The sequence below is a fragment of the Nothobranchius furzeri genome, chromosome 13 (assembly GCF_043380555.1).
Source record: "Nothobranchius furzeri strain GRZ-AD chromosome 13, NfurGRZ-RIMD1, whole genome shotgun sequence".
Classification (NCBI taxonomy): domain Eukaryota; kingdom Metazoa; phylum Chordata; class Actinopteri; order Cyprinodontiformes; family Nothobranchiidae; genus Nothobranchius; species Nothobranchius furzeri.
In genome coordinates, this window is record NC_091753.1 from 42,700,913 (window position 1) to 42,713,619 (window position 12,707).

Consider the following 12,707-nt stretch of genomic DNA (forward strand, 5'->3'; position numbering starts at 1 on the left):
ACAATGTGACTCCAAGTCAATCACACTTGTGTGAAATCAATTTAGGAAGCGACACTCATTAACGATCAGTTCCACTGCTGTTGTGCAAATAGAGCAGACAACAGGTAGAGATTATAGACAATTAGCATGACATCCCTAATAATGGAGTAGTTCTGCAGGCGGTGACCACAGACACTTCTCAGTTCCTACGCTTTCTGGATGATGTTTGGGTCACTTTTGAATGCTGGTGGTGCTTTCACTCTAGTGGTAGCATAAGACAGAGTCTACAACCCACACAAGTGGCTCAGGTAGTACAGCTCATCCAGATGGCTCATCAATGCAAGCTGTGGCAAAAATAATGTATGTCAGCATAGTGGCCAGAGCATGGAGGCGCTACCAGTAGACAGGCCAGTACATCAGGAAACATGGAGGAGGGAGGATAGGAGGGCAACAATCCAGTAGCAGGACCGCTGCCTCTGCCTTTGTGCAAGGAGGAACAGGAGGAGAACTGTCAGAGCTCTGCAAAATGACCTCCAGCAGGCAACAAATGTGCATGTGTCTGCTCAAATAGTCAGAAACAGGCTTCATGAGGGTGGTAGGAGGGCCCGACGTCCACAGGTGGGGGTTGTGCTTAAAAGCTCAGTACCATGCAGGATGTTGGGCGTTTGCCAGATAACACCAAGATTAGCAAATTGGCCACTGCTGCCCGGTGTTCTTCAGATAAACGCAGGTTCACCCTGAGCACATGTGACTTGAGTCTGGAGATGTCACTGAGAATGTTCTGCTGTCTGCAACATCCTCCAGCATGGCCAGTCTGGCAGTGGGTCAGTAATGGTGCGGGGTGGCATATCTTTGGGCCGCACAGCCCTCCATGTGCTCGCCAGAGGTAGCCTGACTGCCATTAGGTACCGAGGTGAGATCCTCAGACTCCATGTGAGATCATGTGCAGGTGTGGTTGGTCCTGGGTTCCTCCATGGGTTGATGCATATTTATTGTGATTTTGTTGTCAGTTTTGTTGTCAGTGCATTCAGTTATGTACAGGTGCTGGCCAGTAAATTAGAATATCATCAAAAGGTTGAAAATATTTCAGTAATTCCATTCAAAACGTGAAACTTGTACATTATATTCATGCAATGCACACAGACCAATGTATTTCCGATGTTTATTACGTTTAATTTTGATATTTATAGGTGACAACTAATGAAAACTCCAAATTTGGTATCTCAAAAAATTAGAATATTCTGAAAAGGCTGAATATAGAAGACACCTGCTGCCACTCTAATCAGCTGATTTACTCAAAACACCTGCAAAGGCCTTTAAAAGGTCCCTCAGTCTTGTTTTGAAGGCACCACAATCATGGGGAAGACTTCTGACTTAACAGCTGTCCAAAAGACAATCATTGACACCTTGCACAAGGAGGGCAAGACACAAAAGGTGATTGCTAAAGAAGCTGGCTGTTCGCAGAGCTCTGTGTCCAAGCACATTAACAGACAGGCGAAGGGACGGAAAAAATGTGGTAGAAAAAAGTGTACAAGCTCTAGGGATAACCGCACCCTGCAGAGAATTGTGACGACAAACCCATTCAAAAATGTGGGGGAGATCCACAAAGAGTGGACTGCAGCTGGAGTCAGCGCTTCAAGAACCACCACGAGGAGACTCATGAAAGACATGGGATTCAGGTGTCGCATTCTGTGTGTCAAGCCACTCTTGAACAAGAAACAGCGCAAGAAGCGTCTCGCCTGGGCCAAGGACAAAAAGGACTGGACTGATGCTGAGTGGTCCAAAGTTATGTTTTCTGATGAAAGCAAGTTCTGCATTTCCTTTGGAAATCAAGGACCCAGAGTCTGGAGGAAGAGCGGAGAAGCACAGAATCCACGTTGCATGAGGTCCAGTGTAAAGTTTCCACCGTCAGTGATGGTGTGGGGTGCCATGTCATCTGCCGGTGTTGGCCCACTCTGTTTCCTGAGGGCCAGGGTCAATGCAGCCGTCTACCAGGAAGTTTTAGAGCACTTCATGCTTCCTGCTGCTGACCAACTTTATGGGGATGCAGACTTCACCTTTCAACAGGACTTGGCACCTGCACACAGTGCCAAAACCACCAGCACCTGGTTCAAGGACCATGGTATCCCTGTCCTTGATTGGCCAGCAAACTCGCCTGACCTTAACCCCATAGAAAATCTATGGGGTATTGTGAAGCGGAGGATGCAATACGCTAGACCCAACAATGCAGAGGAGCTGAAGACGACTATCAGAGCAACCTGGGTTCTCATAACACCTGAGCAGTGCCACAGACTGATCGAGTCCATGCCACGCCGCATTACTGCAGTTATTGAGGCAAAAGGAGCCCCGACTAAGTATTGAGTGCTATACATGCACATTCTTTTCATGTTCATTCTTTTCAGTTGGCCAACATTAGAGAAACAAACATTTTTTCATTGGCCTTTAGAATATTCTAATTTTCTGAGATACCAGATTTGATGTTTTCATTGGTTGTCACCTATAAATATCAAAATTAAACGTAATAAACATCGGAAATACATTGGTCTGTGTGCATTGCATGAATATAATGTACAAGTTTCACGTTTTGAATGGAATTACTGAAATATTTTCAACCTTTTGATGATATTCTAATTTACTGGCCAGCACCTGTAAAGAACAAAGTATTTAATAAGAATATTAAATTCATTCAGATTATTTTTTTGTTCCCTTTGTTTTTGAGTGTATAAATATAAGACCTTTATATCAGAGCGGGATCAGATAGTCACATTTAGGCATTTTAAATTATTTTAAAAAATGTTGAACTACATGCCCCATCTTTAAATGTATGCACATCCATTTTTTGTGAAAATATGATTTAATTGACATTTGTTTTGAAAATGCTTCTTTTAAAAGTGTTGTCATTGTGAATGTTGTGTTCATTAAATAAATGAAAAAGGAGATTATGCATGAGCCTGTGTGTGTGTGTGTGTGTGTGTGTGTGTGTGTGTGTGTGTGTGTGTGTGTGTGTGTGTGTGTGTGTGTGTGTGTGTGTGTGTGTGTGTGTGTGTGTGTGTGTGTGCGTGCGCGCTCTGATGTGAGGGTAGAATGGAGATGTTTATCTCGGTTATGCTGAACAGCAGTAATGTTTTTATGCAGGCAGGAACACATCTCTCATGTCAACCCACTTCTGTTGTACGTTTTCCCTTCACAGAGAAATGCCTTTGTTTGAAAGGGTCTCTGAAGCACTGTTCTACTGCTGTAGTTTATTTACATTCCTGGATTAGTTGAAACCACACAGTAATCTGTCTGGATTTGGGTGTTTACAAACCTGCTGCTGCAGGGATTCCAAGTGTGAGCTCCCTGTGATCCCTGATTCCTCACTGCTTAAAAAAAGTTTCAGTCTTCTAAGTTTTAGGACAAAACCCAATTTCACCCCCGCCTTTTTAATCTGTGATGCAAATCATTTGACTGAAAAAGAGGAGATAATGAGCAACAAAGGCGTGTCCTCCTTTTTAATGAGCTGGTTTGAGGTAGACGTAGTAAAAGGGGGGGAAAGATGGAGGAAAGCATGGAGAAAGGACAGCTGACAGGGCAGGGGTCTCCTGGGTTTTGATGACAGATTGAGCAGAAGTGACCAAGCACCACGCTACGGCCAGCCTTCGTCCTCACAACTCACATTCATAATGGGACCTGGCAGCCTGAAATGAATCGCCACAGAAAAGTGTATTATTTTTGAAATGCTTTCACACAAAGCCTCCTGACCACATTTACAACTTTGTCTCATGCTTTTCATGTCACTCCCCTCTCCCGCCTCTCATTTGCTGTGTCTAATTGTTTGCCACCTGCCTGTGAAATGAGCTGCCAGCCGTGGAAAGGCCTTTCATTTGTCTGTTGAGGCTAAAATAGATTGAGAGTGACAACATCAAACAAAAAAAAAAAAAAAAAAAAAAAGAGGAGGGGAAAATAGCTTAAAGTGGAGCATACTGGGGCAGTCGTCATAGAGAAGAGGTTTAAACCACAATGTTGGGACTTCCTTTTGACCAGTGGGAAAACATGGAAGAAATGCCTTTGTAATCTTCAACTGTTCACCCTTTTTGGCTCCCAACTGTCCAGATTAGAGATATTATTTGTCCTTAGCTTCCTCATGATGGAGGACAGTGATAACGCTTATTGGATTTGGGTGTGGGATTGAAGCACAGTGTTTTCTTATATATCTCCCAGTATTTTCTGAATAAAGAACTATTAGATCATAATCTTATTTAGAATTCATAAAGGAAATATTTCTTTGGCTTCTACATTTTTACACTGCAGCTATCTCCCATCGCCACAGACCTCATTAATATTCATCCTAAGATTAATCCTTGCTTTATTCTCTGCAACTCAATTAAGACAATCCTATTAATAAAATATGCTCTAGATAATCTATACATGATTCATGAGAGTTTGACTACTGAATTATTCATTGAAAGAGGTTCATGTTTTATCCACGTCCTGTAGATCTAATGTACTGCCCCAGCCATGCCAGAGATGGGTGGTGGGGTGTGTGTGTGTGTGCAAAAAGAGAAGTTTGGAAAGCAAGATTGAATTCACACTCAGTTCTGCAATAAAAACATGCTGCTGGTGTTCTGAAATCTATTCGTGCAATTTCTCAGACGATAATAGAACATAACTCTTTTAAATAAATGATACCTGTCATCAGTGTTCTTCAGAGCACAGCTGTATCCCTGCTGATATGAATATTTTAGTAAGCTTTCAAGTGATCCCTAACGCCATCTCTCTTTCTCTTCCCCCTGGTTGATGGAGCTGACTTTGATTTGAGTTTTAGAGGTTTTTCTTTATTTCTGCTATTTGAGACTCATTACATGGCTGGCCTAGCCTGGCAAGCCAGACTAAATAAATGTATTATTTAGTCTGGCCACGCTCCATTGACGGCTCTCGGTTGTGGGCGGGTTCTACCGTTGTCTTTCAAATGATCTCCGCATGCTACTGGACAATGAATGTGACATACTCTTGTTTCACTCTGTTGCATCATCCCACCCACCAGGCATATAGAGGGCCCTGATTGGCCCACAAAGCGGATAAAGCTCTGTGATTTGTTCACTAAGCAGATAGAGCACTATGATTGGCCCACCATTATGGACCAATCACAGCTCTTTATGTGTTTGAAACCCCTCTAGAGAGCTGTGATTGGCCAGCCAGAGTCCTGGTAGGAGCTGCTGAGGTTCCAATGGAGCATGCCTAGACCAAACTTTGCAAAGCAAGAATTTGGTCTAGTTCACTAGGCTATGGCCGGCCATTACCAAAACTATTTTTCAAAGCAGCAATCTGGAGTTCTCCCCCTTTCAGAAATACCCTGTGTTGTGATATAATGTAGACAATAAGGTTTTTATGTTGTTTTTCCAAGTCCACCTCCCGTCCCGTGGAGCCTCATGTGACTTTACCTCTGCTGCTCAGCATTGGCCAATAGCGCATACGTATGACAATCACAGAGCGTGTGCGTGCGTGCGTGTGTGTGTGTGTGTGTGTGTGTGTGTGTGTGTGTGTGTGTGTGTGTGTGTGTGTGTGTGTGTGTGTGTGTGTGTGTGTGTGTGTGTGTGTGTGTGTGTGTGTGTGTGTGTGTGTGTGTGTGTGTGCGTGCGTGTGCGTGTGACTAAGCAGCATAATGTCAGAATAATTGTAAAACCGTTTGCTTGAGCTCTGTTGCTCGACTTGGTGTGGACATTCACTAATGAGAGGTGCATTTTCCAGCTGCAATCACAGAAGTAGGGAGAGAGCTGCAATACATATTTTCACCTCTAGATGGTGCCTTCTGAGGACATTAACCCTTTGATGCATGAATTATGAAATCTTCAACCATGATTTTTTTAAACAATTTTTTCATGCGTCTTTAGGTGTGAATGAAACAAATTTCAACAAATATTTTTTTGTAAAATTTTATAAATTACAAATAATTTATTATGTGTCCACCTCAGTGGACAGTGTGCATTCTGAGCATGAAATATGTTGGCTTGGCTTACTGAAGTCCAAATGGAGGGGCTCACATGCAATAAAGTCTTCGACAGCTGTTCTTAATGGCAAAAACAAATAAATAACAGTTTTGGGTACCTGTCCACTGTAGTGACCATTATGCATCAAAGGGTTAAAAACCTCTGAATTTCTTTCTTTAAAGTGTACATTGCCAGCATATACATAGCAAATTTATATGGGCAAACAGTATGGGTCAGGTTTTGTCAGTGGTTTCTATGTTTGCTCCACAGGGGTTTGCCCACATAGATTTTAAGAGGCCATACATGGGTTTTTAGTGGGACCCAGATGGTTTGACTCATACATGGGCCTGTTGAAATCTGTGGGTCCACCTGCAGACAACACCTTCTGGGACCCATACGTTTGTCCATATTTATTTTTAAAAGGAACCCACATATGCATGCTAGCCGGGTTAACCAACCTTTTGTTTCTAGATAAAATCAAGCATGCTGTTTTAGTTAAATATAACAGCTTTGACAATTTTGAGGAACACATTTGGAACAGAATAGCAAGATCAACTGCTAAGGAACCGGTCATAACCCGCCCATATTGGGTTTGTTTCCTGCAGCGTGTTCCTATCTCATGATCTACAGGATGGACTGGATATAAAACAGCAACAAAAAAGGACAAAACTCTGTTGTTTTGTAGAGGCAGGATATCTGGGGATTTGCTCCATATGACAACAGGCTTAGCTTGTGACAGTGCAAAGGCCTGGCCTTTGTCACCCAGAGTAACTGCAGGAGATTGAACGAGACATTATCTGACACCCTCACAAACTCCAAGGCCAGCTGCAGACCCGATAAGGACAAGCTTTGCTTCTCTTCGCTGTCCTGGACGAGGCCAAGACTCCCAGGAGTCATTTGTAATCCCCATGGGCCCGATCACACTGTGTTGGTTTGTGGTGTGTCTGTGCTGTCCTGTGTCACACAAGGTCACATGCAAGATTTAGCTTCAGATATTCTTTGCAAATCTTAAAAACTCTTTTTTAACCATTCTATGTAACGTCTATTGCCTTTTTCATGTTTACATGTTTACATTCATCGTGTTTGTTTTCAGTAGAAATTGAATCTGCAATTGTGGTAAACATTTTGTTTTGCCTCCGAGGAAAATAAAGATGTTTTCCCCAAAGACATCAACTTCAAACAGACACATTTCAATAAAATAAGAATAGTTTATTTTTTAATATTGTGACTGTTATAAAATCTAGTTTCTTCATGCTACTTCATGCTTTTTGTGTGGCATATGGTTTTTTATGTTTTAGATCGAGGACACTAAGGATCATAGAACATATTTCCATCATTTTGTATTAATTTTCTTCTGAGATTGAATCCATTCATTTATTTCTAAGATTGTCGTTTTCAATCTCACATCTTCAATGTTTATTAGCAAAATTCTGATGCTGCATTTCATTCAGTAAAGTCCAGGACAGCACTTTCTCATTGGACTGAGTGCAGCTGAATGTACATTTTATGCAATTTCCAATCATTCTTATAATTTTTCAAGATGTTGAGCAGCTGTTTGTAGCATCCTATTGATCAGATGTTATCTGAATTGTCTTGAATTATTTGTCCTTAAATAACAAGTTTAAAGCGCTTAAAATGGAATGAATGTGCAGGAGCTTGGTAAGTTTTGGCAAGGCTTTATTTTGTTAAATAGGTTGTAGATTACCAAATTGGGACACAATTGACATAACTGAAAGGAAGATCTAACAACATATAAATGGCTTTTTAGATTGTATTTATAATTTTTTTAATTTAATAAAATTATAAAACAAACATTTCAATTACATTTTATATTGCTTATTGTGAAAAATGTTAAGATTGTTCTAAAATATCCTTTAATTTAATTAAATGCAAAAAGTTGTGCAATTATCTAAATATTTTTAGGAGAAAAACCCATTAACCTGTAAGGTGTTTATATGTGCCAAATTATTTGTGCCAAATGTGGAGTCGGATGCTCGGTGAATAGTTGTTTTTGCCAATTTTCTGTCGGTAACAAGCTCCAAGTTTCTGCTGCAGCCTTTTTTATGTTTTAGCTCTTGTTGACAAAACGTAGAACAGCAGACATCCACTAGTGCAGTAGCTCAAATTCTGGTGTGTGTGTGTGTGTGTGTGTGTGTGTGTGTGTGTGTGTGTGTGTGTGTGTGTGTGTGTGTGTGTGTGTGTGTGTGTGTGTGTGTGTGTGTGTGTGTGTGTGTGTGTGTGTGTACGCGCATGCTTGTGTTGGATGTGTGAGGATGGAGTTACAAGTCTGGATGTTTATTTTTCAAAGGACCTGATTAATGAAAGGACACGCTTTAGCTGTCAGAGCCTAAAAAGAAAATAAGATCATTAATGTTTTCTCCTTCCTCCTCCCATAAACACGTTTTTGTGGGGTTGCTATAGCGTCTTTAAACTGGATCTAACCAGTTAAGTAGCGAGCTGGTTTTTATTTTCTTGTCCCAGTTTTGCTTGATCTGTTTATCATCATTTCATCTCAACTAAATCAAATAAGAGTTTCTTCCACGATTGAGTATATTTAATTTTAGTCTTGATTTGTGGCCCATTATTGGAGTTTAATGACTCACTCTGTTTTTTATAAAAACAGAAATATTCATTATTCATATTTTTCCTCCACATATTCCACTAATTCATGTGATTATTTTTCACTTCTGTGCTGTAGGAGTGTGGTTGTACCAGTGAAGAAAACCTCTCCTGGCAGTTTACCAGTTACAACACTGGGAACCAGCAGCAGTACCACCTACCCTGGACTTACATCTAGCAGCACCCCTAACCTCTTAGCCGCTGCCTCTGCGACTCCCAAAAGCATGATCAACACAACCGGTAGGTCCCTCGGAAGACAGGGCCAGAAATCAAACCTGAATTTATTTTTAAGACCATGAAGTAAAAACACTTTATTTATCCATAATTGATCCATTTCCTTTTTCCTTACATTCGAGAATAAAAACATGACTTTGGATCAAATGCCTGTTGTGGTTTACACCACTAGATGGCTCTCTTTACTCTCTCATCATCACCAACTGAAAAGACAATGCCCAACAAACATTACTATTCCTCCTGTTGCCTTAATTAGAGTGTCTTAGGAATTTTCTGTAAAGCAGGCACTTTAGAACAGTGAGAATGAATTTACACACCTGGTTTTCATTGGTAAAGGACGCTCGCATCTGCTTGTTTTTACGTTTCTGGTCCTGCTGAATTGAAGCAGTTTCACCTCGGGATTTTAGCAGGTTGGGCGTCTAAAGTGAGCCACTTATCACTATTAGTGCAGTCAATGAGCTGTTTTTTAAGACGGTTTTCCTCTCTGAAACCCAAAAGTTAGTCAGCATCTTATTTCCTATTAATGCATTTTATTTGCCCTCACATTTATGCAGTTTCATAAAATGTAGTCACCAAATGTATCAAAAATTTACTATTAGATTTAACATTTTAAAGTAATGTAGCAATATTAAATATTCTGAATGTTTCCGTATCCAACAGGTTAACATTTATCCTATAATAGTAGAACACGTTGTAGGAACCTCTCTGCCCTTCATAAATATTAAATGCCTTTCTGCAGGAGCTGCTGAAGCATCCTCAGCCTCTTCATCGTCTTCGTCCAGTTTGGTCAACGGAGCTACGAGCAAAAATCTTCCAGCCGTGCAAACGGTGGCCCCCATGCCTGAGGACACAGTAGAGAATATGAGGTACAGTATCGCTGTTCAGCCATGGAGAAGTAAATATTTCAAATGCATTCCACTTTAGATTTAATAAAATTTTTGTGTTTAATTTAAACTTACTCCCTTATTTAACATAAAAGTGTAGAAAGTGGCATCCATAGTCTCATTTTATCTCATTTAACTTAGTTTTTCTCTCAAAACTAAATATTACAAATGAAAAACAGATGATTATGTAAATAGAAAACAAATTTTGGCTTGTTTCTGTCTACATGCGTATGAATCTGTGTTTAACTGGTTGTGACCTTGCAGCATCCAGACTTGCTGTAATAGTTTGTGTCAGACATCGGTGCTCTGCTCCCTCGCTGCCTGCTGAAAGCATCCAGGTCTTTCTCCAAAGTCTCTCCTCCTCCTTGCCTGAGTACGCTGTGCCAGATGAATAGAGATCCGGTTGCCATGGAAGCAGTAACTGACATCACTTAGCGAAACTCTGAATTCGATGATGGCACTATCTGGCTACAGAATTAGTAAAAAAAAAAAAAACTTAAGATGAAAACATCCAATGAAACAACAAAGAAATATGATTGTATTGATCTGTTTTCACTTTCCTGAAGCTTGTTTTTTGTTTCTGCATTCAATCCGTCTTTCTCTAAAGTAGATTGACACTTCCTGAGATCCAAACCTTTAGTTTTCTGACAGGAAAACAGGCAGCCTTTAGGGATTTAGCCCTGCATCTTTGAAGAGGACATCTAGTGTACTAACTTAGACTTCCCCATTGTCTTATATTCTAGTCTAGAAGGCATATTTAGTTGGTTTTGTTTACTTTTCATGTTGGATGGCAGATTACACCACACATTCACACAAATCCCACACTAAAGCTTCCCGTCTTGTCTCTATCTTTTTCTATCCTTGTTTTCTGCCCATCTCAGCAAAGAAAACAAGCCTCGCGTTGCCATTTTTTTGTGAGTGTACACAAAAAAGCGTGGCGGAATATCACGTCTCTTTCTCTCATCAGCCTCGATGGAAGGAGTCCACGACTCCAGGTCAAAGATTTTCTATGAAGTGCTTAGATAATGTCAGGCTGAGGCGAGTTTGTGTAAAATGAGGACTATCATGGTCTCACGTGCAGCCCTAGTCACTAATCCTACTAAAGCATTCAAACAATGAGTTTTATGTGTTCTCACAACACATCTTGTGGACATGTCTGGGAATGGCAACCACAATGGTGATTTCTGGCTTGGTTTGCATCCTCTGAAATGAGTGGGTTACCTTCAGCACCCGCCGCAGCTCTGACAGCACGGCTATGGACTAACCGCTGTCAGATGTGTGCACTTTGTTGATTGTGGAAGTATCTTTTTTCAGCCTAACCTCTGATGTAAGGGTACGGCTTTACCTCCGTTCAGTTGGCGTGTCTTTGTTCTGTTTGATGTGCTCTGTGTGACAGCATTACCACGAAGCTGGAAAGGGCCTTGGAGAAAGTGGCACCCCTGCTGAGAGAGATCTTTGTGGACTTTGCACCTTTTCTGTCACGAACCCTGCTGGGCAGCCACGGGCAAGAGTTACTAATAGAAGGTATAGATTTTGTTTTGTGTATTTTATACAGTGTGCAACATATTATGCTGGCTTCACCAATGATGGATGCCCTTTCAGCAGAAGGTGTGGACTAGAAAGTCATGCACAAGCTGGGAATCTGTCAGCGTTTGATTAAGTCTGTTTTCCTTTTCATTCATCTTTAACGGTTTTTGGCGTGTGTTATTTTTTTCTTCATGACTCACTTCACATATTAATTATTAATGTTTTTTTTAACCAGTCACAATATCATTCTAAACAAAACTCATTAATCTGGGGTCTTTCTCTGTTGGGAATACATGTATTTTGGTACATTTGAGTGTAAAAGTGTGCCAGACCTGCATTTTTGAGTCTAACAAACCATTTTCTTGAAAATGAGTGGTCACATGTAAAACATAAACACATCACTGGTTCTATGAGACCTTGTTTAATAGTTCAGTATGCTCTCAGGAACAATGGTTCTTAAAAATGTGTGCATAAATAGTTGTGCAAAGCCTGAAGTTTTAGACTTTTTACATGCTGTTAGATTACAGCTTTAATGATTTCATGCAATGTTATGCACATCGACTTCCTGCATGTCAGACAGCTGTGTTGACTGTCTGGGATGTACACTGTTTGTAGAACTATGTAATTTGTTTGCAGCACTCCTTTCAGATCTGATCATAGATGTCTCTAAACTGTCTGAAGGTTCGCTCTGCCCTCCCACATCAGGTTGGCGGCGTCTCAAGGAGTCCATGTCTGTTTTCCTGATCACTGGCACACCATGCACCCAGACATTCTTTAGCTTACTTTCACAAGAGCACACTATATCAGTGCTGTCAGTATGCACTCATGTGCCATACTGTGTGTGTGTGTGTGTGCGTGCGCGCGCACGCACGTGCACATAAATGTGTGGCCTTTTGTCTTTTAACTTGAAAGCCACATACATTTTTTTCTTTTGTTCCTCAGTGTGAAACTTAATCTTTTAACCCTTCAGTGTACACACCAAGTAAGAGCAATAACACATTTGAGCCAATAGGGTGTAAAACAAATTGGATGGTAATAACGGAACTTTATGAATTAAGGTAATGATGGTTATGGAACCACTCATGAATATTTTCAAATTTACTTACATTTTCTTTTACTTGTTTTCTATTTTCAAAGTTTAGTCCTTGTTTTAGAAACAGAGTTTTCCTGCAAGAGTGCACCACCTAGAGGCAAAAAAATGCATTGCACCTTTAAGCCCATCTCCCTTCCTCCGTGGTACAGCTGGAAGCAATGCCCCTAATTTACAGTACAGGCCAAATGTTTGGACGCACCTTCACATTCAATGTGTTTTCTTTATTTCCATGAACATTTTCAAAGGGACCAACAAGTACTAAACACCTCTGGGAACTCCTTCAAGACTGTTGGAAAATTTTAATTAATTTCAAGTGACTACCTCTTGAAGCTCATCAAGAGAATGCCAATAGTGTGCAAAGCAGTAATCAGAGCAAAGGGTGGCTATTTTGAATAAAATAGAATA

The 12,707-nt window shown here is 40.7% G+C and overlaps 1 protein-coding gene across 5 annotated transcripts in view; it reads left to right on the top strand.

The window, feature by feature from the left end:
- The window catches only part of nbeab (neurobeachin b), a 279,564-nt gene that overhangs the window by 129,932 nt on the left and 136,925 nt on the right, over window positions 1-12,707 (top strand). For all 5 annotated transcript variants that reach the window (XM_015951379.3, XM_015951381.3, XM_015951380.3 and 2 more), the window contains 3 exons: window positions 8,644-8,804; window positions 9,538-9,664; window positions 11,079-11,206. In XM_015951379.3, coding sequence (XP_015806865.2) covers window positions 8,644-8,804; window positions 9,538-9,664; window positions 11,079-11,206 — 416 coding nt within the window. The remainder of the gene's footprint in view (window positions 1-8,643; window positions 8,805-9,537; window positions 9,665-11,078; window positions 11,207-12,707) is intronic.